At 52.1% G+C, this 25,833-nt stretch overlaps 1 protein-coding gene across 3 annotated transcripts in view; it reads left to right on the top strand.

The window, feature by feature from the left end:
• LOC139229127 (uncharacterized protein C2orf81 homolog) overlaps positions 1-25,833 on the top strand; it is a 48,848-nt gene that overhangs the window by 5,869 nt on the left and 17,146 nt on the right. For all 3 annotated transcript variants that reach the window (XM_070860797.1, XM_070860802.1, XM_070860792.1), the window contains exon 2: positions 11,856-12,095. In XM_070860797.1, the coding sequence (XP_070716898.1) occupies positions 11,862-12,095 (234 nt within the window). In that variant the 5' untranslated portion in view covers positions 11,856-11,861. The remainder of the gene's footprint in view (positions 1-11,855; positions 12,096-25,833) is intronic.

Here is a 25,833-nt window from a genome sequence, read left to right as displayed (position 1 = left end):
GAAGCAAGTCATCCTCGATTCGAGGGACTGCCTGTGATGATGATGATGATGATGATGACGACATGACAGACTGGTCACGAAAGTAAAAGCCCATGGGATCCAAGGCAAAGAGGCAGGAAGCAAAAGGTAATAGTTGCTGGGTGTTTTTGCAATGAGAATGAATGATTGATGATGAAGAAGAAAGCTGTGGACTGCAGGAGGATATCAATGAACTGGTCAGGTGGGCAGAACGGTGGCAAATGGAATTCAATCCAGAGAAGTGTGAGGGAATGCATTTGGGGAGGGCTAACAAGGCGAGGGAATACACATTAAATGGTGGAACACTGAGAAGTGTAGAGGAACAAAGGGACCTGGGAGTGCAGGTCCACAGATCCCTGAAGGTAGCAGGACAGGTAGATAAGGTGATTAAGAAGACATACGGAATACTTGCCTTTATTAGCAGAGACATAGAATACAAGAGCTGGGAAGTTATGTTTGAACTGTATAAAACACTGGTTAGGCCACAGCTGGAGACTGCGTGCAGTTCTGGTCACCACATTACAGGAAAGATGTGATTGCAGTAGAGAAGGTACAGAGGAGATTTAGGAGGATGTTGCCAGGACTGGAGGATGTTGCCAGGACTGGAGAATGTTAGCTGTGAGGAAAGATTGGATAGGCTCGGGTTGTTTTCTTGCTCGTCAGAATAGGAATCGCAGGATAGCTCGGATGAATACGTGGCTTGAGGAATGGTGCAGAAGGGAGGGATTCAAATTCCTGGGACACTGGAACCGGTTCTGGGGGAGGTGGGACCAGTACAAACCGGATGGTCTGCACCTGGGCAGGACCGGAACCAATGTCCTAGGGGGAGTGTTTGCTTGTGCTGTTGGGGAGGAGTTAAACTAATATGGCAGGGGGATGGGAACCTATGCAGGGAGACAGAGGGAAGTAAAATGGAGGCAGAAGCAAAAGATAGAAAGAAGAAAAGTAAAAATAGAGGGCAGAGAAACCCAAGGCAAAAAACAAAAAGGGCCACATTACAGAAAAATTCTAAAGGGGCAAAGTGTGTATCAAAGACAAGCCTGAAGGCTCTGTGTCTCAATGCGAAGAGTATTCGGAATAAGGTGGACGAATTAACTGCGCAGATAGCTGTTAACGGATATGATGTAATTGGCATCACGGAGACATGGCTCCAGGGTGACCAAGGCTGGGAACTCAACATCCAGGGGTATTCAACATTTACGAAGGATAGGCAGAGAGGAAAAGGAGGTGGGGTGGCGTTGCTGGTTAAAGAGGAGATTAATGCAATAGTAAGGAGGAACATTAGCCTGGATGATGTGGAATCGGTATGGATGGAGCTACGGAATACCAAAGGGCAGAAAACGCTAGTGGGAGTTGTGTACAGACCACCAAACAGTAGTTGTGAGGTTGGGGACAGCATCAAACAAGAAATAAGGGATGTGTGCAATAAAGGTATAGCAGTTATCATGGGCGACTTTAATCTACATATTGATTGGGCTAACCTAACTGGTAGCAATGCGGTGGAGGAGATTTCCTGGAGTGTATTAGGGATGGTTTTCTCGACCAATATGTCGAGGAACCAACTAGAGAGTTGGCCATCCTAGACTGGGTGATGTGTAATGAGAAGGGACTAATTAGCAATCTTGTTGTGCGAGGCCCCTTGGGGAAGAGTGACCATAATATGGTAGAATTCTTTATTAAGATGGAGAGTGACACAGTTAATTCAGAAACTGGGGTCCTGAACTTAAGGAAAGGAAACTTCGATGGTATGAGACGTGAATTGGCTAGAATAGACTGGCAAAGAATATTTAAAGGGTTGACGGTGGATAGGCAATGGCAAACATTTAAAGATCACATGGATGATCCCTGTCTGGAGTAAAAATAAAACGGGAAAGGTGGCTCAACCATGGCTAGCAAGGGAAATTAAGGATAGTGTTAGATCCAAGGAAGAGGCATATAAATTGGCTAGAAAAAGCAAAATACTGGAGGACTGGGAGAAATTTAGAATTCAGCAGAGGAGGACTAAGGGTTTAATTAAGAGGGGGAAAATAGAGTACGAGAGGAAGCTTGCGGGGAACATAAAAACTGTGTACAAAAGCTTCTATAAATATGTGAAGACAAAAAGATTAGTGAAGACAAACGTAGGTCCCTTGCAGTCAGATTCAGCTGAATTTATAATGGGGAACAAAGAAATGGCAGACCAATTGAACCAATACTTCGGTTCTGTCTTCACGAAGGAAGACACAAATAACCTTCCGAATGTACTAGGGGACAATGGGTCTAGTGAGAAGGAGGAACTGAAGGAGATCCTTATTAAGCGGGAAATTGTATTGGGGAAATTGATGGGATTGAAGGCCGATAAATCCCCGGGGCCTGATAGTCTGCATCCCAGAGTACTTAAGTGATACGTCCTTACTATACAGTATAAATGCACATGAGGCCCATGCTTGAGAGAAAGTCACTCTGTGACCTGTCCTTTATCCCATAGCACTCAAGTGATGAAGGTGGGTGGAGCTTCCCCTTTTATACCTGAAGGTCTAGGTTCGGAGTGTCTCCCACAAGTTCACCCCCTAGTGGTCATTGTTCCCACAGTGTACAACTTGTCAGTTTATACGTGGGTTAAAATGCCCGTTGAATACATGACATCACCTTCCCTGCCCCCCCCCCCCCCAAAGTCTTATTGGGATCACAGGTTGAGTCTCTCTGGTGGTTTACGCTCCCTTGTAGAGCGCCTGAGTTGGGGCTCCGGTTGTTGGGCGCTGGCCTGAGTGTCTGCTGTATGCGGTGCCTCAGGCCTGTCCGGACTGCCCACAGTGACTGGGCTCTCCTCCCTTTGGTTCTGGTGTTCGGTCACCTGTGGTGGAGTGAATTCTATATCGTGTTCTTCCTCTGCTTCTATGGGGTTGCTGAACCTCCTTTTTGTTTGATCCACGTGTTTGCGGCAGATTTGTCCATTGGTAAGTTTAACTACCAGAATCCTATTCCCCTCTTTTGCAATCACAGTGCCTGCGAGCCATTTGGGCCCTGCAGCGTGGTTGAGGACAAAAACAGGATAATTTACATCAGTACATCGCGCCCTCGCATTCCTGTCATGGTAGTCACATTGTGACTGGCGCCTGCTCTCGATAATTTCTTTCATGGTGGGGTGTATAAGGGATAAAGCGTGATAAGCGGCTTTGTAGGGAACCCCCTTGGATTCTGAGCATCCCCTGTTTGATTATCTGCACTGATCGATCTGCCTGGCTGTTTGAGGCCGGCTTGAACGGTGCCGTTCTGACATGGTTAATTCCATTGCCTGCCATGAAGTCCTGGAATTCAGTGCTTGTGAAGCATGGGCCATTGTTGCTGACCAAGACATCCGGTCGACCGTGGGCGGCGAACATTGCCCGTAGACTTTCTACCGTGGCAGAGGATGTGCTTAAATTTAAAATGTCACACGATCCATTTGGAGTAGGCATCTACTACAACCAAAAACATTTTTCCCATGAAAGGACCTGCGTAGTCCACATGGATGCTGACCAAGGCTTGGCGGGCCAGGGGCTAAGGGGGGCTTCCCTGGGCGCATTGCCCAGCTGGGCACACGTGTTGCACCTGCGAACACAAAGTTCCAGGTCTGCGTCTATCCCTGGCCACCAAACATGTGACCTGGCAATTGCCTTCATCGTGACAATGTCCGGGTGCTCATTGTGGAGTTCTCTGATGAACACCTCTCTGCCCATCTGGGGCATGACTACGCGGTTTCCCCACAGTAGGCAATCGGCCTGAATCGAGAGTTCATCCCTGCGCCTGTGAAATGGTTTAAATTCCTCAGGATCTCTGTTTGACCAGACTTTAATCTGACGGGCTGTCACAGGTGAGCCTTCGCTTCCGAAAGCTTCAACAGCCATGACCATCTCAGCACCATGCTCGGTAGCCCCCTCAGTGGTGGCAAGTGAGAGCCTGCTGAGTGCATCGGCGCAGTTTTCGGTGCCCAGTCTGTGCCGAATTGTATAGTCATAGGCGGCTAACGTGAGTGCCCACCTCTGTATGTGGGCTGATGCATTTGCATTTATGGCCTTGTTGTCAGCCAAAAGGGACGTTAGGGGTTTGTGATCTGTCTCCAGCTCAGATTTCCTGCCAAACAGGTACTGGTGCATTTTCTTTACTGCATATACACATGCGAGTGCCTCCTTTTCTACCATCCCGTAGCCCCTTTCTGCCTGGGATAGACTTCTGGAGGCATAAGCTACCGGCTGTAACTGACCCTTGGCATTGACATGCTGCAACACACACCCGACACCATAGGACGACGCATCGCACGTTAACACAAGTTTCTTACATGGGTCATACAGCGTTAACAGATTGTTGGAACATAACAAATTGCGTGCTCTATTAAAAGCCCTTTCCTGGCTGTCCCCCCAGACCCATTCGCGACCTTTGCGTAGGAGCACGTGTAGCGGCTCTAGCAGCGTGCTCAATTTGGGAAGAAAGTTACCAAAATAGTTCAGGAACCCCAGGAACGAATGCAGTTCCGTCGTGTTACGGGGTCTGGGTGCTCTCTGGATCGCTTCCGTCTTGGATGCAGTAGGGCTGATCCCGTCTGCTGCTACCCTCATCCCCAGGAATTCTACCTCTGGAGCTAGGAAGACGCACTTCGCCTTTTTCAGTCGCAGCCCTACCCGGTCCAGTCTGCGTAGCACCTCCTCCAGGTTGTGGAGGTGTTCTTCAGTATCATAACCAGTGATGAGGATGTCGTCCTGAAAAACCACCATCCCTGGAATCGACTTGAGGAGACTTTCCATATTTTGTTGGAAGATTGCGGCGGCCGAACGAATCCCGAACGGACATCTGTTGTACTCAAACAACCCCTTGTGTGTCGTGATGGTGGTCAGCTTCTTCGACTCAGCTCCTGGGTCATGTAAGCTGAGGTCAGGTCCAATTTTGAAAAAAGTTTGCCACCGGACAGCGTCACAAAGAGGTCCTCCGCTCTCGGTAGCGGGTACTGGTCTTGGAGTGACACCCGATTGATGGTGGCCTTGTAATCGCCACATATCCTGACCGACCCATCCGCCTTAAGCACCGGCACGATCGGGCTCGCCCAATCACTGGGTTTATGTGAATCCGGGTTTATGTGAATCACTACCTTGGTCCCCATGAAAGTGCCAATGCCGGGTTGAAACGGTGAGTCAAATTTGTCCAGGACCTGTGAGCATGATACTCGCTCCACAGAGGAAATTGCATTGATATCGCTCCATTTCCATTTCATGACAGCAAGCCAACTCCTCCCCAGCAGTGCGGGACCGTCCCCCGGGACAATCCAGAGTGGCAACCTGTTCTCCGAATCTTTGTGGGTCACGATTACCATGGCGCTGCCTAGCACCGGAATGATCTGCTTTGTGTAAGTCCGTAGCTGTGCGTCAATCGCCAATAATTTTGGCCTCCTGGCCTTGGACACCCACAACTTGTCGAACTGTTTGATACCCATCAGGGACTGGCTGGCCCCCGTGTTTAACTCCATTGATACTGGGATGCCATTAAGGAGCACTTACATCATTATCGGTGGCGTCCTGGTGTATGAACTGTATACATGCTCCACATGAACTCCCCCAGTGTTCATTTCTGCAGGTATTTTGCTCATCTTTGCAAACTCCGGCTAAGTGTGTGCCTCCACACCTCCAACATGAGCTGTTGTTGGAAACAAAAGGTCCCTTGCCAGTCGATCGTCCCTGACTGCCCCTGTTATTGTCCTTGAGTGCACCATTAACAGGTGTTGATAGCCCCATTACTGGCTGCATTGTCCCTTGCAATGGCGTGAATCGCTGTTCAGCTTGCCATTGTCTCTGTCGAACTCCCCCTCTGGGTTCGACTACATGTTGGGGCATGCCCGATTGCCCTTGTCTGCCTGGAGAACTGTGTGCTGCTTTAACAATGTTGATTCTCTGTCCCAATCATTCCTCAACGCAGTACCTCTCGTCTGTTCTGCTCGTGGCCATGCTCGCGTGGTTTAAATCCCAGTTTCTTGTCGCCATTGATACGTCCTTACTACACAGTATAAATGCACACAAGGCCCATGCTTGAGAGAAGGTCAATCTGTGACCTGTCCTTTATTCCTTAGCACTCAAGTGATGGAAGTGGGTGGAGCTTCCCCTTTTATACCTGAAGGTCCAGGTTAGGAGTGTCTCCCAAAAGTTCACCACCTAGTGGTCATTGTTCTCACAGTATACAACTTGTCAGTTTATACATGGGTTACAATGCTGGTTGAATACATGACATTAAGCAAGTGGCCCTCGAAATAGTGGATGCATTGGTGATCATTTTCCAACAGTCTATTGACTCTGGATCAGTTCCTATGGACTGGAGGGTAGCTAATGTAACACCACTTTTTAAAAAAGGAGTGAGAGAGAAAATGGGTAATTATCGACCGGTTAGCCTGACATCAGTAGTGGGGAAAATGTTGGAATCAATCATTAAGGATGAAATAGCAGCGCATTTGGAAAGCAGTGACAGGATTGGTCCAAGTCAGCATGGATTTATGAAAGGGAAATCATGCTTGACGAATCTTCTGGAATTTTTTGAGGATGTAACTAGTAGAGTGGACAAGGGAGAACCAGTGGATGTCGTGTATTTGGACTTTCAAAAGGCCTTTTGACAAGGTCCCCCACAAGAGATTGGTGTGTAAAATTAAAGCAAATGATATTGGGGGTAATGTACTGACGTGGATAGAGAACTGGTTGGCAGACAGGAAGCAGAGAGTCGGGATAAACAGGTCCTTTTCAGAATGGCAGGCAGTGACTAGTGGAGTGCCGCAGGACTCAGTGCTGGGACCCCAGCTCTTTACAATATACATTAATGGTTTGGATGAAGGAATTGAGTGTAATATCTCCAAGTTTGCAGATGACACGAAGCTGGGTGGCGGTGTGAGCTGTGAGGAGGATGCTAAGAGGCTGCAGGGTGACTTGGACAGGTTAGGTGAGTGGGCAAATGCATGGCAGATGCAGTAAAATGTGGATAAATGTGAGGTTATCCATTTTGGGGGCAAAAACACGAAGGCAGAATATTATCTGAATGGCAGCAGATTAGGAAAGGGGGAGGTGCAACGAGACCTGGGTGTCATGGTACATCAGTCATTGAAAGTTGGCATGCAGGTACAGCAGGCGGTGAAGAAGGCAAATGGCATGTTGGCCTTCATAGCTCGGGGATTTGAGTACAGGAGCAGGTCTTACTGCAGTTGTACAGGGCCTTGGTGAGGCCTCACCTGGAATATTGTGTTCAGTTTTGGTCTAATCTGAGGAAGGACATTCTTGCTATTGAGGGAGTGCAGCGAAGGTTCACCAGACTGATTCCAGGGATGGCAGGACTGACATATGAGGAGAGACTGGATCGACTGGGACTGTATTCACTGGAGTTTAGAAGGATGAGAGGGGATCTCATAGAAACATACAAGATTCTGACGGGACTGGACAGGTTAGATGCGGGAAGAATGTTTCCGATGTTGGGGAAGTCCAGAACAGGGGACACAGTCTTAGGATAAGGGGTAAGCCATTTAGGACTGAGATGAGGAGAAACTTCTTCACTCAGAGAGTTGTTAACCTGTGGAATTCCCTGCCGCAGAGAGTTGTTGTGACCAGTTCGTTAGATATATTCGAGAGGGAGTTAGATGTGGCCCTGACAGCTAAAGGGATCAAGGGGTATGGAGAGAAAGCAGGAAAGGGGTACTGAGGGAATGATCAGCCATGATCTTATTGAATGGTGGTGCAGGCTCTAAGGGCCGAATGGCCTACTCCTGCACCAATTTTCGATGTCTCTATGATCAGCACACCAAACGTTGCATTGTCCGCAAACACAGACACACACACACAAGCTTCCCAGGTGCACGAGGGCACCCAAATCTCTCTGAACACCAACACTTAATAACTTTTCATCAGTGTCAGCTATGGCTCAGTGGGCAGCACTCTCACCTGAGTCAGCAGGTTTGTGGCTTCAAGTCCCACTCTAGGGACTTGAGTACAAAGAAAATTTAGGCTGACACTCCAGTGCAGTGCTGAGGGAGTGCTGCACTCTCGAAAGTGCTGTCATTCATAGAATCATAGCAATTTACAGCACGGAAGGAGGCCATTTCGGCCATCGTGTCCGCGCCAGCCGACAAACGGCTACCCAACCCAATCCCACTTTCCAGCTCTCGATCCGTAGCCCTGAACACCAATTTTGCACACCAATCTCTTGTGTGGGACCTTGTCAAAAGCCTTTTGAAAGTCCAAATACACCACATCCACTGGTTCTCCCTTGTCCACTCTACTAGTTACATCCTCAAAATTCCAGAAGATTTGTCAAGCATGATTTCCCTTTCATAAATCCATGCTGACTTGGTCCGATCCTGTCACTGCTTTCCAAATGCGCTGCTATTTCATCCTTAATGATTGATTCCAACATTTTCCCCACTACTGATGTCAGGCTAACCGGTCAATAATTACCCGTTTTCTCTCCCTCCTTTTTTTAAAAAGTGTTGTTACATTAGCCACCCTCCAGTCCATAGGAACTGATCCAGAGTTGATAGACTGTTGGAAAATGATCACCAATGCATCCACTATTTCTAGGGCCACTTCCTTAAGTATTCTGGAATGTAGACTATCAGGCCCTGGGATTTATCGGCCTTCAATCCCGTCAATTTCCCGAATACAATTTCCCGCCTAATAAGGATATCCTTCAGTTCCTCCTTCTCACTCGACCCTCGGTCCCCGAGTACATCCGGAAGGTTATTTGTGTCTTCCTTTGTGAAGACAGAACCAAAGTGTTTGTTCAATTGGTCTGCCATTTCTTTGTTCCCCATTATAACTTCACCTGAATCTGACTGCAAGGGACCTACGTTTGTCTTCACTAATCTTTTTCTCTTCACATATCTATTGAAGCTTTTGCAGTCAGTTTTAATGTTTCCAGCAAGATTCCTCTCGTACTATATTTTCCCCCTCTTAATTAAACCCTTTTTCCTCCTCTGCTGAATTCGAAATTTCTCCCAGTCCTCTGGTTTGCTGCTTTTTCTGGCGAATTTGTATGCCTCTTCCTTGGATTTAACACTATCCTTAATTTCCCTTGTTAGCCACGGTTGAGCCACCTTCCCCGTTTTATTTTTACTCCAGACAGGGATGTACAATTGTTGAAGTTCATCCATGTGACCTTTAAATGTTTGCCATTGCCGATCCACTGTCAACCCTTTAAGTATCATTTGCCAGTCTAATCTAGCCAATTCGCACCTCATATCATCGAAGTTACCTTTCCTTAAGTTCAGGACCCTAGTTTCCGAATTAACTGTGTCACTCTCCACCTTAATAAAGAAATCTACCATATTATGGTCACTCTTCCCCAAGGGGCCTCGCACAACAAGATTGCTAATTAATCCCTTCTCATCACACATCATCCAGTCTAGGATGGCCAGCTCCCTGGTTGGTTCCTCGACATATTGGTCTAGAAAACCATCCCCAATACAGGAAATCCTCCTCCACCGTATTGCTACCAGTTAGGTTAGCCCAATCAATATATAGATTAAAGTCGCCCATGATAACTGCTGTACCTTTATTGCACACATCTCTTATTTCCTGTTTGATGCTGTCCCCAACCTCACTACTACTGTTTGGTGGTCTGTACACATCTCCCACTAGCGTTTTCTGCCCTTTGGTATTCCGTAGCTCCACCCATACCGATTCCACATCATCCAGGCTAATGTCCCTCCTTACTATTGCGTTAATTTCCTCTTTAACCAGCAAAGCCACCCCACCTCCTTTTCCTTTCTGTCTATCCTTCCCAAATGTTGAATACCCCTGGATGTTGAGTTCCCAGCCTTGGTCACCCTGGAGGCATGTCTCCATGATGCCAATGACATCGTGTCCGTTAACTGCTATCTGCGCAGTTAATTCGTCCACCTTATTCCAAATACTGCTCGCATTGAGGCACAGAGCCTTCAGGCTTGTCTTTTTAGAATTTTGCTGTAAAGTGGCCCTTTTTGTTTCTTGCCTTGGGTTTCTCTGCCCTCCATTTTTACAATTCTCCTTTCTATCTTTTGCTTCTGTCAATTATTAAGGATGTCATAGCAGTGCATTTGGAAAGAGGTGACATGATAGGTCCAAGTCAGCATGGATTTGTGAAAGGGAAATCATGCTTGACAAATCTTCTGGAATTTTTTGAGGATGTTTCCAGTAGAGTGGACAAAGGAGAACCAGTTGATGTATATTTGGACTTTCAGAAGGCTTTCGACAAGGTCCCACACAAGAGATTAATGTGCAAAAGTTAGAGCACATGGGATTGGGGGTAGTGTGCTGACGTGGATTGAGAACTGGTTGGCAGACAGGAAGCAAAGAGTAGGAGTAAATGGGGACTTTTCAGAATGGCAGGCAGTGACTAGTGGGGTACCGCAAGGTTCTGTGCTGGGGCCCCAGCTGTTTACAATGTACATTAATGATTTAGACGAGGGGATTGAATGTAGTATCTCCAGATTTGCAGATGACACTAAGTTGGGTGGCAGTGTGAGCTGCGAGGAGGATGCTATGAGGCTGCAGAGCGACTTGGATAGGTTAGGTGAGTGGGCAAATGCATGGCAGATGAAGTATAATGTGGATAAATGTGAGGTTATCCACTTTGGTGGTAAAAACAGAGAGACAGACTATTATCTGAATGGTGACAGATTAGGAAAAGGGGAGGTGCAAAGAGACCTGGGTGTCATGGTACATCAGTCATTGAAGGTTGGCATGCAGATGCAGCAAGCGGTTAAGAAAGCAAATGGCATGTTGGCCTTCATAGCGAGGGGATTTGAGTACAGGGGCAGGGAGGTGTTGCTACAGTTGTACAGGGCCTTGGTGAGGCCACACCTGGAATATTGTGTATAGTTTTGGTCTCCTAACCTGAGGAAGGACATTCTTGCTATTGAGGGAGTGCAGCGAAGGTTCACCAGACTGATTCCCGGGATGGCGGGACTGACCTATCAAGAAAGACTGGATCAACTGGGCTTGTATTCACTGGAGTTCAGAAGAATGAGAGGGGACCTCATAGAAATGTTTAAAATTCTGATGGATTTAGACAGGTTAGATGCAGGAAGAATGTTCCCAATGTTGGGGAAGTCCAGAACCAGGGGACACAGTCTAAGGATAAGAGGTAAGCCATTTAGGACCGAGATGAGGAGGAATTTCTTCACCCAGAGAGTGGTGAACCTGTGGAATTCTCTACCGCAGAAAGTTGTTGATGCCAATTCACAAAATATATTCAAAAAGGAGTTAGATGAAGTCCTTACTACTAGGGGAATCAAGGGGTATGGTGAGAAAGCAGGAATGGGGTACTGAAGTTGCATGTTCAGCCATGAACTCATTGAATGGCGGTGCAGGCTAGAAGGGCCGAATGGCCTACTCCTGCACCTATTTTCTATGTTTCTATGTTTGTATGTCTCCATTTTATTTCCCTCTGTCTCCCTGCATAGGTTCCCATCCCCCTGCCATATTAGTTTAACCCCTCCCCAACAGCACTAGCAAACACTCCCCCTAGGACATTGGTTCCGGTCCTGCCCAGGTGCAGACCGTCCGGCTTGTACTGGTCCCACCTCCCCCAGAACCGGTTCCAATGCCCCAGGAATTTGAATCCATCCCTGCTGCACCACTGCTCAAGCCACGTATTCATCTGCGCTATCCTGCGATTCCGACTCTGATTAGCACGTGGCACTGGTAGCAATCCCAAGATTACTGCTTTTGAGGGCCAGCTTTTTAATTTAACTCCGAGCTCCTTAAATTCGTCTCGTAGGACCTCATCCCGTTATTTAACTACATCGTTGGTACCTATATGTACCACGACAACTGGCTGTTGACCCTCCCTTTTCAGATCTGTGCTTTCTCTTTCGAACGCAGTGAATCATGTCGCGATCATTGGTACCCAAGTCTCGGTCAGACAGGACGCGGACCTTGTCGACAGCGTTGAGTACCCCGCAGCCGCCTTCTATGTTGGAAATTGTACCCGGTCGCTTCACGGAAGCAGACTGGTCCATCATGGTCTCGGCAGAAGATGGTGAGAACCAGGTCGGGGATATCATTGACGACATTGTGAGCCAAGCGTTGGATGAGTGTTACAGGATTTACATTGAAAATCAGGTAAAGCCAAGCAGTCGCTCAACAACTCCATTCGTACAGGGGATAGTGAGGGAGGCAGTGTGACTGGGGACGGAGGGGATAGTGAGGGAGGCAGTGTGACTGGGGACGGAGGGGTTAGTGAGGGAGGCAGTGTGACTGGGGACGGAGGGGTTAGTGAGGGAGGCAGTGTGACTGGGGACGGAGGGGTTAGTGAGGGAGGCAGTGTGACTGGGGACGGAGGGGATAGTGAGGGAGGCAGTGTGACTGGGGACGGAGGGGATAGTGAGGGAGGCAGTGTGACTGGGGACGGAGGGGTTAGTGAGGGAGGCAGTGTGACTGGGGACGGAGGGGATAGTGAGGGAGGCAGTGTGACTGGGGACGGAGGGGATAGTGAGGGAGGCAGTGTGACTGGGGACGGAGGGGATAGTGAGGGAGGCAGTGTGACTGGGGACGGAGGGGTTAGTGAGGGAGGCAGTGTGACTGGGGACGGAGGGGTTAGTGAGGGAGGCAGTGTGACTGGGGACGGAGGGGATAGTGAGGGAGGCAGTGTGACTGGGGACGGAGGGGTTAGTGAGGGTTACAGTGTGACTGGGGACGGAGGGGTTACTGAGGGTTACAGTGTGACTGGGGACGGAGGGGTTAGTGAGGGAGGCAGTGTGACTGGGGACGGAGGGGTTAGTGAGGGTTACAGTGTGACTGGGGACGGAGGGGTTAGTGAGGGAGGCAGTGTGACTGGGGACGGAGGGGATAGTGAGGGAGGCAGTGTGACTGGGGACGGAGGGGATAGTGAGGGTTACAGTGTGACTGGGGACGGAGGGGTTAGTGAGGGTTACAGTGTGACTGAGGAAGGAGGGGTTAGTGAGGGAGGCAGTGTGACTGGGGACGGAGGGGTTAGTGAGGGAGGCAGTGTGACTGGGGACAGAGGGGATAGTGAGGGAGGCAGTGTGACTGGGGACGGAGGGGTTAGTGAGGGAGGCAGTGTGACTGGGGACGGAGGGGTTAGTGAGGGAGGCAGTGTGACTGGGGACGGAGGGGATAGTGAGGGTTACAGTGTGACTGGGGACGGAGGGGTTAGTGAGGGAGGCAGTGTGACTGGGAACGGAGGGGATAGTGAGGGAGGCAGTGTGACTGGGGACGGAGGGGATAGTGAGGGAGGCAGTGTGACTGGGGACGGAGGGGATAGTGAGGGAGGCAGTGTGACTGGGCGCGGAGGGGATAGTGAGGGAGGCAGTGTGACTGGGGACGGAGGGGATAGTGAGGGAGACAGTGTGACTGGGCACGGAGGGGATAGTGAGGGAGGCAGTGTGACTGGGCACGGAGGGGATAGTGAGGGAGGCAGTGTGACTGGGCACGGAGGGGATAGTGAGGGACGCAGTGTGACTGGGCACGGAGGGGATAGTGAGGGTTACAGTGTGACTGGGGACGGAGGGGATAGTGAGGGAGGCAGTGTGACTGGGCACGGAGGGGATAGTGAGGGTTACAGTGTGACTGGGGACGGAGGGGATAGTGAGGGAGGCAGTGTGACTGGGTACGGAGGGGATAGTGAGGGTTACAGTGTGACTGGGCACGGAGGGGATAGTGAGGGAGGCAGTGTGACTGGGGACGGAGGGGATAGTGAGGGAGGCAGTGTGACTGGGCACAGAGGGGATAGTGAGGGTTACAGTGTGACTGGGCACGGAGGGGATAGTGAGGGAGGCAGTGTGACTGGGGACGGAGGGGATAGTGAGGGAGGCAGTGTGACTGGGCACAGAGGGGATAGTGAGGGTTACAGTGTGACTGCGGACGGAGGGGATAGTGAGGGAGGCAGTGTGACTGGGGACGGAGGGGATAGTGAGGGAGGCAGTGTGACTGTGGACGGAGGGGATAGTGAGGGAGGCAGTGTGACTGTGGACGGAGGGGATAGTGAGGGAGGCAGTGTGACTGGGGACGGAGGGGATAGTGAGGGAGGCAGTGTGACTGGGCACATAGAAATATAGAAAATAGGTGCAGGAGTAGGCCATTCAGCCCTTCTAGCCTGCACCGCCATTCAATGAGTTCGTGGCTGAACATGCAACTTCAGTACCCCATTCCTGCTTTCTCGCCATACCGCTTGATCCCCCGAGTAGTAAGGACTTCATCTAACTCCTTTTTGAATATATTTAGTGAATTAGCCTCAACAACTTTCTGTGGTAGAGAATTCCACAGGTTCACCACTCTCTGGGTGAAGTAGTTTCTCCTCATCTCGGTCCTAAATGGCTTACCCCTTATCCTTAGACTGTGACCCCTGGTTCTGGACTTCCCCAACATCGGGAACATTCTTCCTGCATCTAACCTGTCTAAACCCGTCAGAATTTTAAACGTTTCTATGAGATCCCCTCTCATTCTTCTGAACTCCAGTGAACACAAGCCCAGTTGATCCAGTCTTTCTTGACATGTCAGTCCCGCCATCCTGGGAATCAGTCTGGTGAACCTTCGCTGCACTCCCTCAATAGCAAGAATGTCCTTCCTCAAGTTAGGAGACCAACCAAAACTGTCCACAATACTCCAGGTGTGGCCTCACCAAGGCCCTGTACAACTGTAGTAACACCGCCCTGCCCCTGTACACAAATCCTCTCGCTATGAAGGCCAACATGCCATTTGCTTTCTTAACCGCCTGCTGTACCTGCATGCAAACCTTCAATGACTGATGTACCATGACACCCAGGTCTCGTTGCACATCCCCTTTTCCTAATCTGTCACCATTCAGATAATAGTCTGTCTCTCTGTTTTTACCACCAAAGTGGATAACCTCACATTTATCCACATTATACTTCATCTGCCATGCATTTGACCACTCACCTAACCTATCCAAGTCACTCTGCAGCCTCATAGCATCCTCCTCGCAGCTCACACTGCCATCCAACTTAGTGTCATCCGCAAATTTGGAGATACTACATTTAATCCCCTCGTCTAAATCATTAATGTACAATGTAAACAGCTGGGGCCCCAGCACAGAACCTTGCGGTACCCCACTAGTCACTGCCTGCCATTCTGAAAAGTACCCATTTACTCCTACTCTTTGCTTCCTGTCTGACAACCAGTTCTCAATCCATGTCAGCACAGTACCCTCAATCTCATGTGCTTTAACTTTGCACATTAATCACTTTTGTGGGACCTTGTCGAAAGCCTTCTGAAAGTCCAAATACACCACATCAACTGGTTCTCCCTTATCCACTCTACTGGAAACATCCTCAAAAAATTCCAGAAGATTTGTCAAGCATGATTTCCCTTTCGCACATCCATGCTGACTTGGACCTATCATGTCACCTCTTTCCAAATGCACTGCTATGACATCCTTAATAATTGATTACATCATTTTACCTACTACCGATGTCAGGCTGACCGGTCTATAATTCCCTGTTTTCTCTCCCTCATTTTTTTAAAGAGTGGGGTTACATTGGCTACCCTCCACTCCAGAGGAACTGATCCAGAGCCTATGGAATGTTGGAAAATGACTGTCAATGCATCCGCTATTTCCAAGGCCACTTCCTTAAGTACTCTGGGATGCAGTCCATCAGGCCCTGGGGATTTATCGACCTTCAATCCCATCAATTTCCCCAACACAATTTCCCGACTAATAAGGATTTCCCTCAGTTCCTCCTTCTTACTAGATCCTCTGACCCCTTTTATATCCGGAAGGTTGTTTGTGTCCTCCTTAGTGAATACCGAAACAAAGTACTTTTTCAATTGGTCCGCCATTTCTTTGTTCCCCGTTATGACTTCCCCTGATTCTGGCTGTCTTTACTAACTTTTTTCTCTTTACATATCTACAGAAGCTTTTGCAGTCTGTCTTAATGTTCCCTGCAAGCTTCTTCTCGTACTCTATTTTTCCTGCCCTAATCAAACCCTTTGACCTCCTCTGCTGAGTTCTAAATTTCTCCCAGTCCCCAGGTTTGCTGCTATTTCTGGCCAATTTGTACACCATTTCCTTGGCTTTAATACACTCCCTGATTTCCCTTGATAGCCACGGTTGAGCCACCTTCCCTTTTTTATTTTTATGCCAGACAGGGATGTACAATTGTTGGAGTTCATCCATGTTATCTCTAAATGTCTGCCATTGCCCATCCACAGTCAACCCCTTAAGTATAATTTGCCAATCTATCCTAGCCAATTCACGCCTCATACCTTCAAAGTTACCCTTCTTTAAGTTCTGGACCATGGTCTCTGAATTAACTGTTTCATTATCCATCCTAATGTAGAATTCCACCATATTATGGTTACTCTTCCCCAAGGGGCCTCACACAACGAGATTGCTAATTAATCCTCTCATTACACAACACCCAGTCTAAGATGGCCTCCCCCCTAGTTGGTTCCTCGACATATTGATCTAGAAAACCATCCCTTATGCACTCCAGGAAATCCTCCTCCACCGTATTTCTTCCAGTTTGATTAGCCCAATCTATATGCATATTAAAGTCACCCATGATAACTGCTGCACCTTTATTGCATGCACCCCTAATTTCCTGTTTGATGCCCTCCCCAACATCACTACTACTGTTTGGAGGTTTGTACACAACTCCCACTAACGTTTTTTGCCCTTTGGTATTCTGCAGCTCTACCCATATAGATTCCACATCATCCAAGCTAATGTCCTTCTGAACTATTGCATTAATCTCCTCTTTAACCAGCAACGCCACCCCATCTCCTTTTCCTTTTATTCTATCCTTCCTGAATGTTGAATACCCCTGGATGTTGAGTTCCCAGTCCTGATCATCCTGGAGCCACGTCTCCGTAATCTCAATCACATCATATTTGTTAACATCTATTTGCACAGTTAATTCATCCACCTTATTACGGATACTCCTTACATTAAGACACAAAGCCTTCAGGCTTGTTTTTTTTAACACCCTTTGTCCTTTTAGAATTATGATGTAGTGTGGCCCTTTTTGTTTCTTGCCTTTGTTTACTCGGCCTTCCACTATTGCTTTTTACCTTTCTACCATCTGTTTCTGACTCCATATTACTTCGCCCTGTCTCGCTGCATTGGTTCCCATCCCCCTGCCATATTAGTTTAAACACTCCCGAACTGCATTAGCAAATGTTACCCCCAGGACAACAGTTCCAGTCCTGCCCAAGTGCAGACCGTCCCTTTTGTACAGGTCCCACTTCCCCCAGAACTGGTTCCAATGTCTCAGGAATTTGAATCCCTCCCTCTTGCACCACTGCTCAAGCCACGTATTTATTCTAACTATCCTGCTCCCTCTACTCTGATTAGCACGTGACGCTGGTAGCAATCCAGAGATTACTACCTTTGAGGTCCTACTTTTTAATTTAACTCCTAGCTCCCTAAATTCAGCTTGTAGGACCTCTTCCCGCTTCTTACCTATATCGTTGGTACCTACGTGTACCACGACAACTGGCTGTTCACCCTCCCTCTCCAGAATGCTCTGCAGCCGCTCCGAGAAATCCTTGACCCTTGCACCAGGGAGGCAACATATCATCCTGGAGTCTCGGTTGCGGCCGCAGAAACTCCTATCTATTCCCCTTACAATAGAGTCCCCATATCACGTTCGCTCTCCCACTCTTTTTCCCACCCTTCTGTGCAGCAGAGCCACCCATGGTGCCATGAACCTGGCTGCTGGTGCCTTCCCCTGGTAAGTCATCTCCCCCAACAATATCCAAAACGGTATATCTGTTTTGGAGGGAGATGACCGCAGGGGACTCCTGCACTACCTTTCTGCTCTTGCCTTGTCTCTTGGTCACCCATTCACTATCTGTCCTAACCTTTACCTGTGGTGTGACCAACTCACTAAATGTGCTATCCACAACATTCTCAGCATCGCGCAGGCTCCAGAGTGAGTCCATCCGCAGCTCCAGTGCCGTCATGCCGTATGTCAGGAGCTGCAGCTAGACACACTTCCCGCACACATAGTAGTCAGGTTCCAATGTCCCTGATTTCCCGCATGGCACGGGTCCGAACTCTCCTGCCATGACTTAACCCTGAAATTAATTTATTTACTAAAATTTACTTAAACACCAAACAGCTACTTAGTAGTTCGCTGCCAATTAAACCAATATAAAAGTCAGTCTAAAAGAGAGTTATACTTACCAGTCGAACAGCCAACCACTTACCAGCTTAGCTTTGACGTCACCTCTCGATTTCGCACCCCTCTATCTTTGTCTGCAACTGGTTGGGCTGGTCTCTAGGCCTCCGTCTACTACTCTCGCACTCCTTATCAGCTGTTCTCGTGTCAGCACTGGTAAGAAAAACAAGACAAAACAGCACCTGCCACAGCCACTTGCCCTTAAAACTCACCCACTTACCAAACTCATGAATGCCACTTTATGCTGCTGCACTCCGAGGGTTACAGTGTGGACACGGAGAGGATCATGAGAGAGGCAGTGTGACTGGGGACGGAGAGGATAGTGAGGGAGGCAGTGTGACTGGGGACGGAGAGGATAGTGAGGGAGGCAGTGTGACTGGGCACGGAGGGGATAGTGAGGGAGGCAGTGTGACTGGGGACGGAGGGGATAGTGAGGGAGGCAGTGTGACTGGGGACGGAGAGGATAGTGAGGGAGGCAGTGTGACTGGGGACGGAGGGGATAGTGAGGGAGGCAGTGTGACTGGGGACGGAGGGGATAGTGAGGGAGGCAGTGTGACTGGGGACGGAGGGGATAGTGAGGGTTACAGTGTGACTGGGGACGGAGGGGATAGTGAGGGAGGCAGTGTGACTGGGGACGGAGAGGATAGTGAGGGAGGCAGTGTGACTGGGGACGGAGAGGATAGTGAGGGAGGCAGTGTGACTGGACACGGAGGGGATAGTGAGGGAGGCAGTGTGACTGGGGACGGGGAGGATAGTGAGGGAGGCAGTGTGACTGGACACGGAGGGGATAGTGAGGGAGGCAGTGTGACTGGACACGGAGGGGATAGTGAGGGAGGCAGTGTGACTAGACACGGAAGGGATAGTGATGGAGGCAGTGTGACTGGACACGGAGGGGATAGTGAGGGTTACAGTGTGACTGGGCGCGGAGGGGATAGTGAGGGTTACAGTGTGACTGGGCGCGGAGGGGATAGTGAGGGAGGCAGTGTGACTGGGGACGGAGGGGATACTGAGGGTTACAATGTGACTGGGCACGGAGAGGATAGTGAGGGTTACAGTGTGACTGGGGACGGAGGGGATACTGAGGGTTACAGTGTGACTGGGCACGGAGGGGATAGTGAGTGAGGCAGTGTGACTGGGGACGGAGGGGATAGTGAGGGTTACAGTGTGACTGGGGACGGAGGGGATACTGAGGGTTACAGTGTGACTGGGCACGGAGGGGATAGTGAGTGAGGCAGTGTGACTGGGCACGGAGGGGATAGTGAGGGAGGCAGTGTGACTGTGGACGGAGGAGATAGTGAGGGTTACAGTGTGACTGGGGAAGGGGGGGATAGTGAGGGAGGCAGTGTGACTGGGGACAGAGGGGATAGTGAGGGAGGCAGTGTGACTGGGGACGGAGGGGATAGTGAGGGAGGCAGTGTGACTGGGGACGGAGGGGATAGTGAGGGAGGCAGTGTGACTGGGGACGGAGGGGATAGTGAGGGAGGCAGTGTGACTGGGCACGGAGTGGATAGTGAGGGTTACAGTGTGACTGGACACGGAGGGGATAGTGAGGGAGGCAGTGTGACTGGACACGGAGTGGATAGTGAGGGTTACAGTGTGACTGGACACGGAGGGGATAGTGAGGGAGGCAGTGTGACTGGACACGGAGGGGATAGTGAGGGAGGCAGTGTGACTGGACACGGAGGGCATAGTGAGGGAGGCAGTGTGACTGGGCACGGAGGGGATAGTGATGGTTACAGTGTGACTGGGGACGGAGGGGATAGTGAGGGAGGCAGTGTGACTGGACACTGAGGGCATAGTGAGGGAGGCAGTGTGATTGGGCGTGGAGGGGATAGTGAGGGAGGCAGTGTGACGGCGCGGAGGGGATAGTGAGGGAGGCAGTGTGACTGGACACGGAGGGGATAGTGAGGGTTACAGTGTGACTGGGCACGGAGGGGATAGTGAGGGAGGCAATGTGACTTGACACGGAGGGGATAGTGAGGGAGGCATTGTGACTGGGCGCGGAGGGGATAGTGAGGGAGGCAGTGTGACTGGGGACGGAGGGGATAGTGAGGGAGGCAGTGTGACTAGGGACAGAAGGAATAGTGAGGGAGGCAGTGTGACTGTGGACGGAGGGGATAGTGAGGGTTACAGTGTGACTGGGGACAGAGGGGATAGTGAGGGAGGAAGTGTGACTGTGGATGGAGGGGATAGTGAGGGTTACAGTGTGACTGGACACGGAGGGATAGTGAGGGAGGCAGTGTGACTGGACACGGAGGGGATAGTGAGGGAGGCAGTGTGACTGGACACGGAGGGCATAGTGAGGGAGGCAGTGTGATTGGGCGCGGAGGGGATAGTGAGGGAGGCAGTGTGACGGCGCGGAGGGGATAGTGAGGGAGGCAGTGTGACTGGACACGGAGGGGATAGTGAGGGTTACAGTGTGACTGGGCACGGAGGGGATAGTGAGGGAGGCAATGTGACTTGACACGGAGGGGATAGTGAGGGAGGCATTGTGACTGGGCGCGGAGGGGATAGTGAGGGAGGCAGTGTGACTGGGGACAGAGGGGATAGTGAGGGAGGCAGTGTGACTGTGGACGGAGGGGATAGTGAGGGTTACAGTGTGACTGGGGACGGAGGGGATAGTGAGGGAGGCAGTGTGACTGGGGACGGAGGGGATAGTGAGGGTTACAGTGTGACTGGGGACGGAGGGGATAGTGAGGGTTACAGTGTGACTGGGGACGGAGGGGATAGTGAGGGAGGCAGTGTGACTGGGGACAGAGGGGATAGTGAGGGAGGCAGTGTGACTGGGGACGGAGGGGATAGTGAGGGTTACAGTGTGACTGGGGACGGAGGGGATAGTGAGGGAGGCAGTGTGACTGGGGACAGAGGGGATAGTGAGGGAGGCAGTGTGACTGTGGACGGAGGGGACAGTGAGGGAGGCAGTGTGACTGGGGACGGAGAGGATAGTGAGGGAGACAGTGTGACTAGGCGCGGAGGGGATAGTGAGGGAGGCAGTGTGGCTGGGGACGGAGGGGATAGTGAGGGTTACAGTGTGATTGGGGACGGAGGGGATAGTGAGGGAGGCAGTGTGACTGGGGACGGAGGGGATAGTGAGGGTTACAGTGTGATTGGGGACGGAGGGGATAGTGAGGGAGGCAGTGTGACTGGGGACGGAGGGGTTAGTGAGGGAGGCAGTGTGACTGGGGACGGAGGGGATAGTGAGGGTTACAGTGTGACTGGGGACGGAGGGGATAGTGAGGGAGGCAGTGTGACTGGGGACGGAGGGGATAGTGAGGGTTACAGTGTGACTGGGGACGGAGGGGATAGTGAGGGAGGCAGTGTGACTGGGGACGGAGGGGATAGTGAGGGAGGCAGTGTGACTGGGGACGGAGGGGATACTGAGGGTTACAGTGTGACTGGGCACGGAGGGGATAGTGAGTGAGGCAGTGTGACTGGGCACGGAGGGGATAGTGAGGGAGGCAGTGTGACTGGACACGGAGGGCATAGTGAGGGAGGCAGTGTGACTGGGCACGGAGGGGATAGTGATGGTTACAGTGTGACTGGGGACGGAGGGGATAGTGAGGGAGGCAGTGTGACTGGACACTGAGGGCATAGTGAGGGAGGCAGTGTGATTGGGCGTGGAGGGGATAGTGAGGGAGGCAGTGTGACGGCGCGGAGGGGATAGTGAGGGAGGCAGTGTGACTGGGGAAGGGGGGGATAGTGAGGGAGGCAGTGTGACTGGGGACAGAGGGGATAGTGAGGGAGGCAGTGTGACTGGGGACGGAGGGGATAGTGAGGGAGGCAGTGTGACTGGGGACGGAGGGGATAGTGAGGGAGGCAGTGTGACTGGGGTCGGAGGGGATAGTGAGGGAGGCAGTGTGACTGGGGACGGAGGGGTTAGTGAGGGTTACAGTGTGACTGGACACGGAGGGGATAGTGAGGGAGGCAGTGTGACTGGACACGGAGTGGATAGTGAGGGTTACAGTGTGACTGGACACGGAGGGGATAGTGAGGGAGGCAGTGTGACTGGACACGGAGGGGATAGTGAGGGAGGCAGTGTGACTGGACACGGAGGGCATAGTGAGGGAGGCAGTGTGACTGGGCACGGAGGGGATAGTGATGGTTACAGTGTGACTGGGGACGGAGGGGATAGTGAGGGAGGCAGTGTGACTGGACACTGAGGGCATAGTGAGGGAGGCAGTGTGATTGGGCGTGGAGGGGATAGTGAGGGAGGCAGTGTGACGGCGCGGAGGGGATAGTGAGGGAGGCAGTGTGACTGGACACGGAGGGGATAGTGAGGGTTACAGTGTGACTGGGGAAGGGGGGGATAGTGAGGGAGGCAGTGTGACTGTGGACGGAGGGGATAGTGAGGGTTACAGTGTGACTGGGGAAGGGGGGGATAGTGAGGGAGGAAGTGTGACTGGGGACAGAGGGGATAGTGAGGGTTACAGTGTGACTGGACACGGAGGGATAGTGAGGGAGGCAGTGTGACTGGACACGGAGGGGATAGTGAGGGAGGCAGTGTGACTGGACACGGAGGGCATAGTGAGGGAGGCAGTGTGATTGGGCGCGGAGGGGATAGTGAGGGAGGCAGTGTGACGGCGCGGAGGGGATAGTGAGGGAGGCAGTGTGACTGGACACGGAGGGGATAGTGAGGGTTACAGTGTGACTGGGCACGGAGGGGATAGTGAGGGAGGCAATGTGACTTGACACGGAGGGGATAGTGAGGGAGGCATTGTGACTGGGCGCGGAGGGGATAGTGAGGGAGGCAGTGTGACTGGGGACAGAGGGGATAGTGAGGGAGGCAGTGTGACTGTGGACGGAGGGGATAGTGAGGGTTACAGTGTGACTGGGGACGGAGGGGATAGTGAGGGAGGCAGTGTGACTGGGGACGGAGGGGATAGTGAGGGTTACAGTGTGACTGGGGACGGAGGGGATAGTGAGGGTTACAGTGTGACTGGGGACGGAGGGGATAGTGAGGGAGGCAGTGTGACTGGGGACAGAGGGGATAGTGAGGGAGGCAGTGTGACTGGGGACGGAGGGGATAGTGAGGGTTACAGTGTGACTGGGGACGGAGGGGATAGTGAGGGAGGCAGTGTGACTGGGGACAGAGGGGATAGTGAGGGAGGCAGTGTGACTGTGGACGGAGGGGACAGTGAGGGAGGCAGTGTGACTGGGGACGGAGAGGATAGTGAGGGAGACAGTGTGACTAGGCGCGGAGGGGATAGTGAGGGAGGCAGTGTGGCTGGGGACGGAGGGGATAGTGAGGGTTACAGTGTGATTGGGGACGGAGGGGATAGTGAGGGAGGCAGTGTGACTGGGGACGGAGGGGATAGTGAGGGTTACAGTGTGATTGGGGACGGAGGGGATAGTGAGGGAGGCAGTGTGACTGGGGACGGAGGGGTTAGTGAGGGAGGCAGTGTGACTGGGGACGGAGGGGATAGTGAGGGTTACAGTGTGACTGGGCGCGGAGGGGATAGTGAGGGAGGCAGTGTGACTGGGGACAGAGGGGATAGTGAGGGAGGCAGTGTGACTGTGGACGGAGGGGATAGTGAGGGTTACAGTGTGACTGGGGAAGGGGGGGATAGTGAGGGAGGCAGTGTGACTGGGGACAGAGGGGATAGTGAGGGAGGCAGTGTGACTGTGGACGGAGGGGATAGTGAGGGTTACAGTGTGACTGGGGACGGAGGGGATAGTGAGGGAGGCAGTGTGACTGGGGACAGAGGGGATAGTGAGGGAGGCAGTGTGACTGTGGACGGAGGGGACAGTGAGGGAGGCAGTGTGACTGGGGACGGAGAGGATAGTGCGGGTTACAATGTGACTGGGGACGGAGAGGATAGTGAGGGAGGCAGTGTGACTGGGGACGGAGGGGATAGTGAGGGTTACAGTGTGACTGGGCGCGGAGGGGATAGTGAGGGAGGCAGTGTGGCTGGGGATGGGGGGATAGTGAGGGAGGCAGTGTGACTGGGGACGGAGGGGATAGTGAGGGTTACAGTGTGATTGGGGACGGAGGGGATAGTGAGGGAGGCAGTGTGACTGGGGACGGAGGGGATAGTGAGGGTTACAGTGTGACTGGGGACGGAGGGGATAGTGAGGGAGGCAGTGTGACTGGGGACGGAGGGGATAGTGAGGGTTACAGTGTGACTGGGGACGGAGGGGATAGTGAGGGAGGCAGTGTGACTGGGGACGGAGGGGATAGTGAGGGAGGCAGTGTGACTGGGGACGGAGGGGATAGTGAGGGTTACAGTGTGACTGGAGACGGAGGGGATAGTGAGGGAGGCAGTGTGACTGGGGACGGAGGGGATAGTGAGGGAGGCAGTGTGACTGGCGACGGGGGGGATAGTGAGGGAGGCAGTGTGACTGGGGACGGAGGGGATAGTGAGGGAGGCAGTGTGACTGGGGACGGAGGGGATAGTGAGGGAGGCAGTGTGACTGGGGACGGAGGGGATAGTGAGGGTTACAGTGTGACTGGAGACGGAGGGGATAGTGAGGGAGGCAGTGTGACTGGGGACGGAGGGGATAGTGAGGGAGGCAGTGTGACTGGCGACGGGGGGGATAGTGAGGGAGGCAGTGTGACTGGGGACGGAGGGGATAGTGAGGGAGGCAGTGTGGCTGGGCACGGAGGGGATAGTGAGGGAGGCAGTGTGACTGGGCACGGAGGGGATAGTGAGGGAGGCAGTGTGACTGTGGACGGAGGAGATAGTGAGGGTTACAGTGTGACTGGGGAAGGGGGGGATAGTGAGGGAGGCAGTGTGACTGGGGACAGAGGGGATAGTGAGGGAGGCAGTGTGACTGGGGACGGAGGGGATAGTGAGGGAGGCAGTGTGACTGGGGACGGAGGGGATAGTGAGGGAGGCAGTGTGACTGGGGACGGAGGGGATAGTGAGGGAGGCAGTGTGACTGGGGACGGAGGGGTTAGTGAGGGTTACAGTGTGACTGGACACGGAGGGGATAGTGAGGGAGGCAGTGTGACTGGACACGGAGTGGATAGTGAGGGTTACAGTGTGACTGGACACGGAGGGGATAGTGAGGGAGGCAGTGTGACTGGACACGGAGGGGATAGTGAGGGAGGCAGTGTGACTGGACACGGAGGGCATAGTGAGGGAGGCAGTGTGACTGGGGACGGAGGGGATAGTGAGGGTTACAGTGTGACTGGGCACGGAGGGGATAGTGAGGGAGGCAGTGTGGCTGGGGACGGGGGGGATAGTGAGGGTTACAGTGTGACTGGGGACGGAGTGGATAGTGAGGGTTACAGTGTGACTGGAGACGGAGGGGATAGTGAGGGTTACAGTGTGACTGGGGACGGGGGGGATAGTGAGGGTTACAGTGTGACTGGGGACAGAGGGGATAGTGAGGGAGGCAGTGTGACTGTGGACGGAGGGGATAGTGAGGGTTACAGTGTGACTGGGGACGGAGGGGATAGTGAGGGAGGCAGTGTGACTGGGGACGGAGGGGATAGTGAGGGTTACAGTGTGACTGGGGACGGAGGGGATAGTGAGGGTTACAGTGTGACTGGGGACGGAGGGGATAGTGAGGGTTACAGTGTGACTGGGGACGGAGGGGATAGTGAGGGAGGCAGTGTGACTGGGCGCGGAGGGGATAGTGAGGGAGGCAGTGTGACTGGGGACGGAGGGGATAGTGAGGGAGGCAGTGTGACTGGGGACGGAGGGGATAGTGAGGGAGGCAGTGTGACTGGGCGCGGAGGGGATAGTGAGGGA

Source organism: Pristiophorus japonicus, chromosome 2 (genome assembly GCF_044704955.1).
Source record: "Pristiophorus japonicus isolate sPriJap1 chromosome 2, sPriJap1.hap1, whole genome shotgun sequence".
Lineage (NCBI taxonomy): Eukaryota > Metazoa > Chordata > Chondrichthyes > Pristiophoridae > Pristiophorus > Pristiophorus japonicus.
The sequence above is the reverse complement of the archived record's forward strand: the minus strand, read 5'-3'. Positions and strand labels throughout refer to the sequence as shown.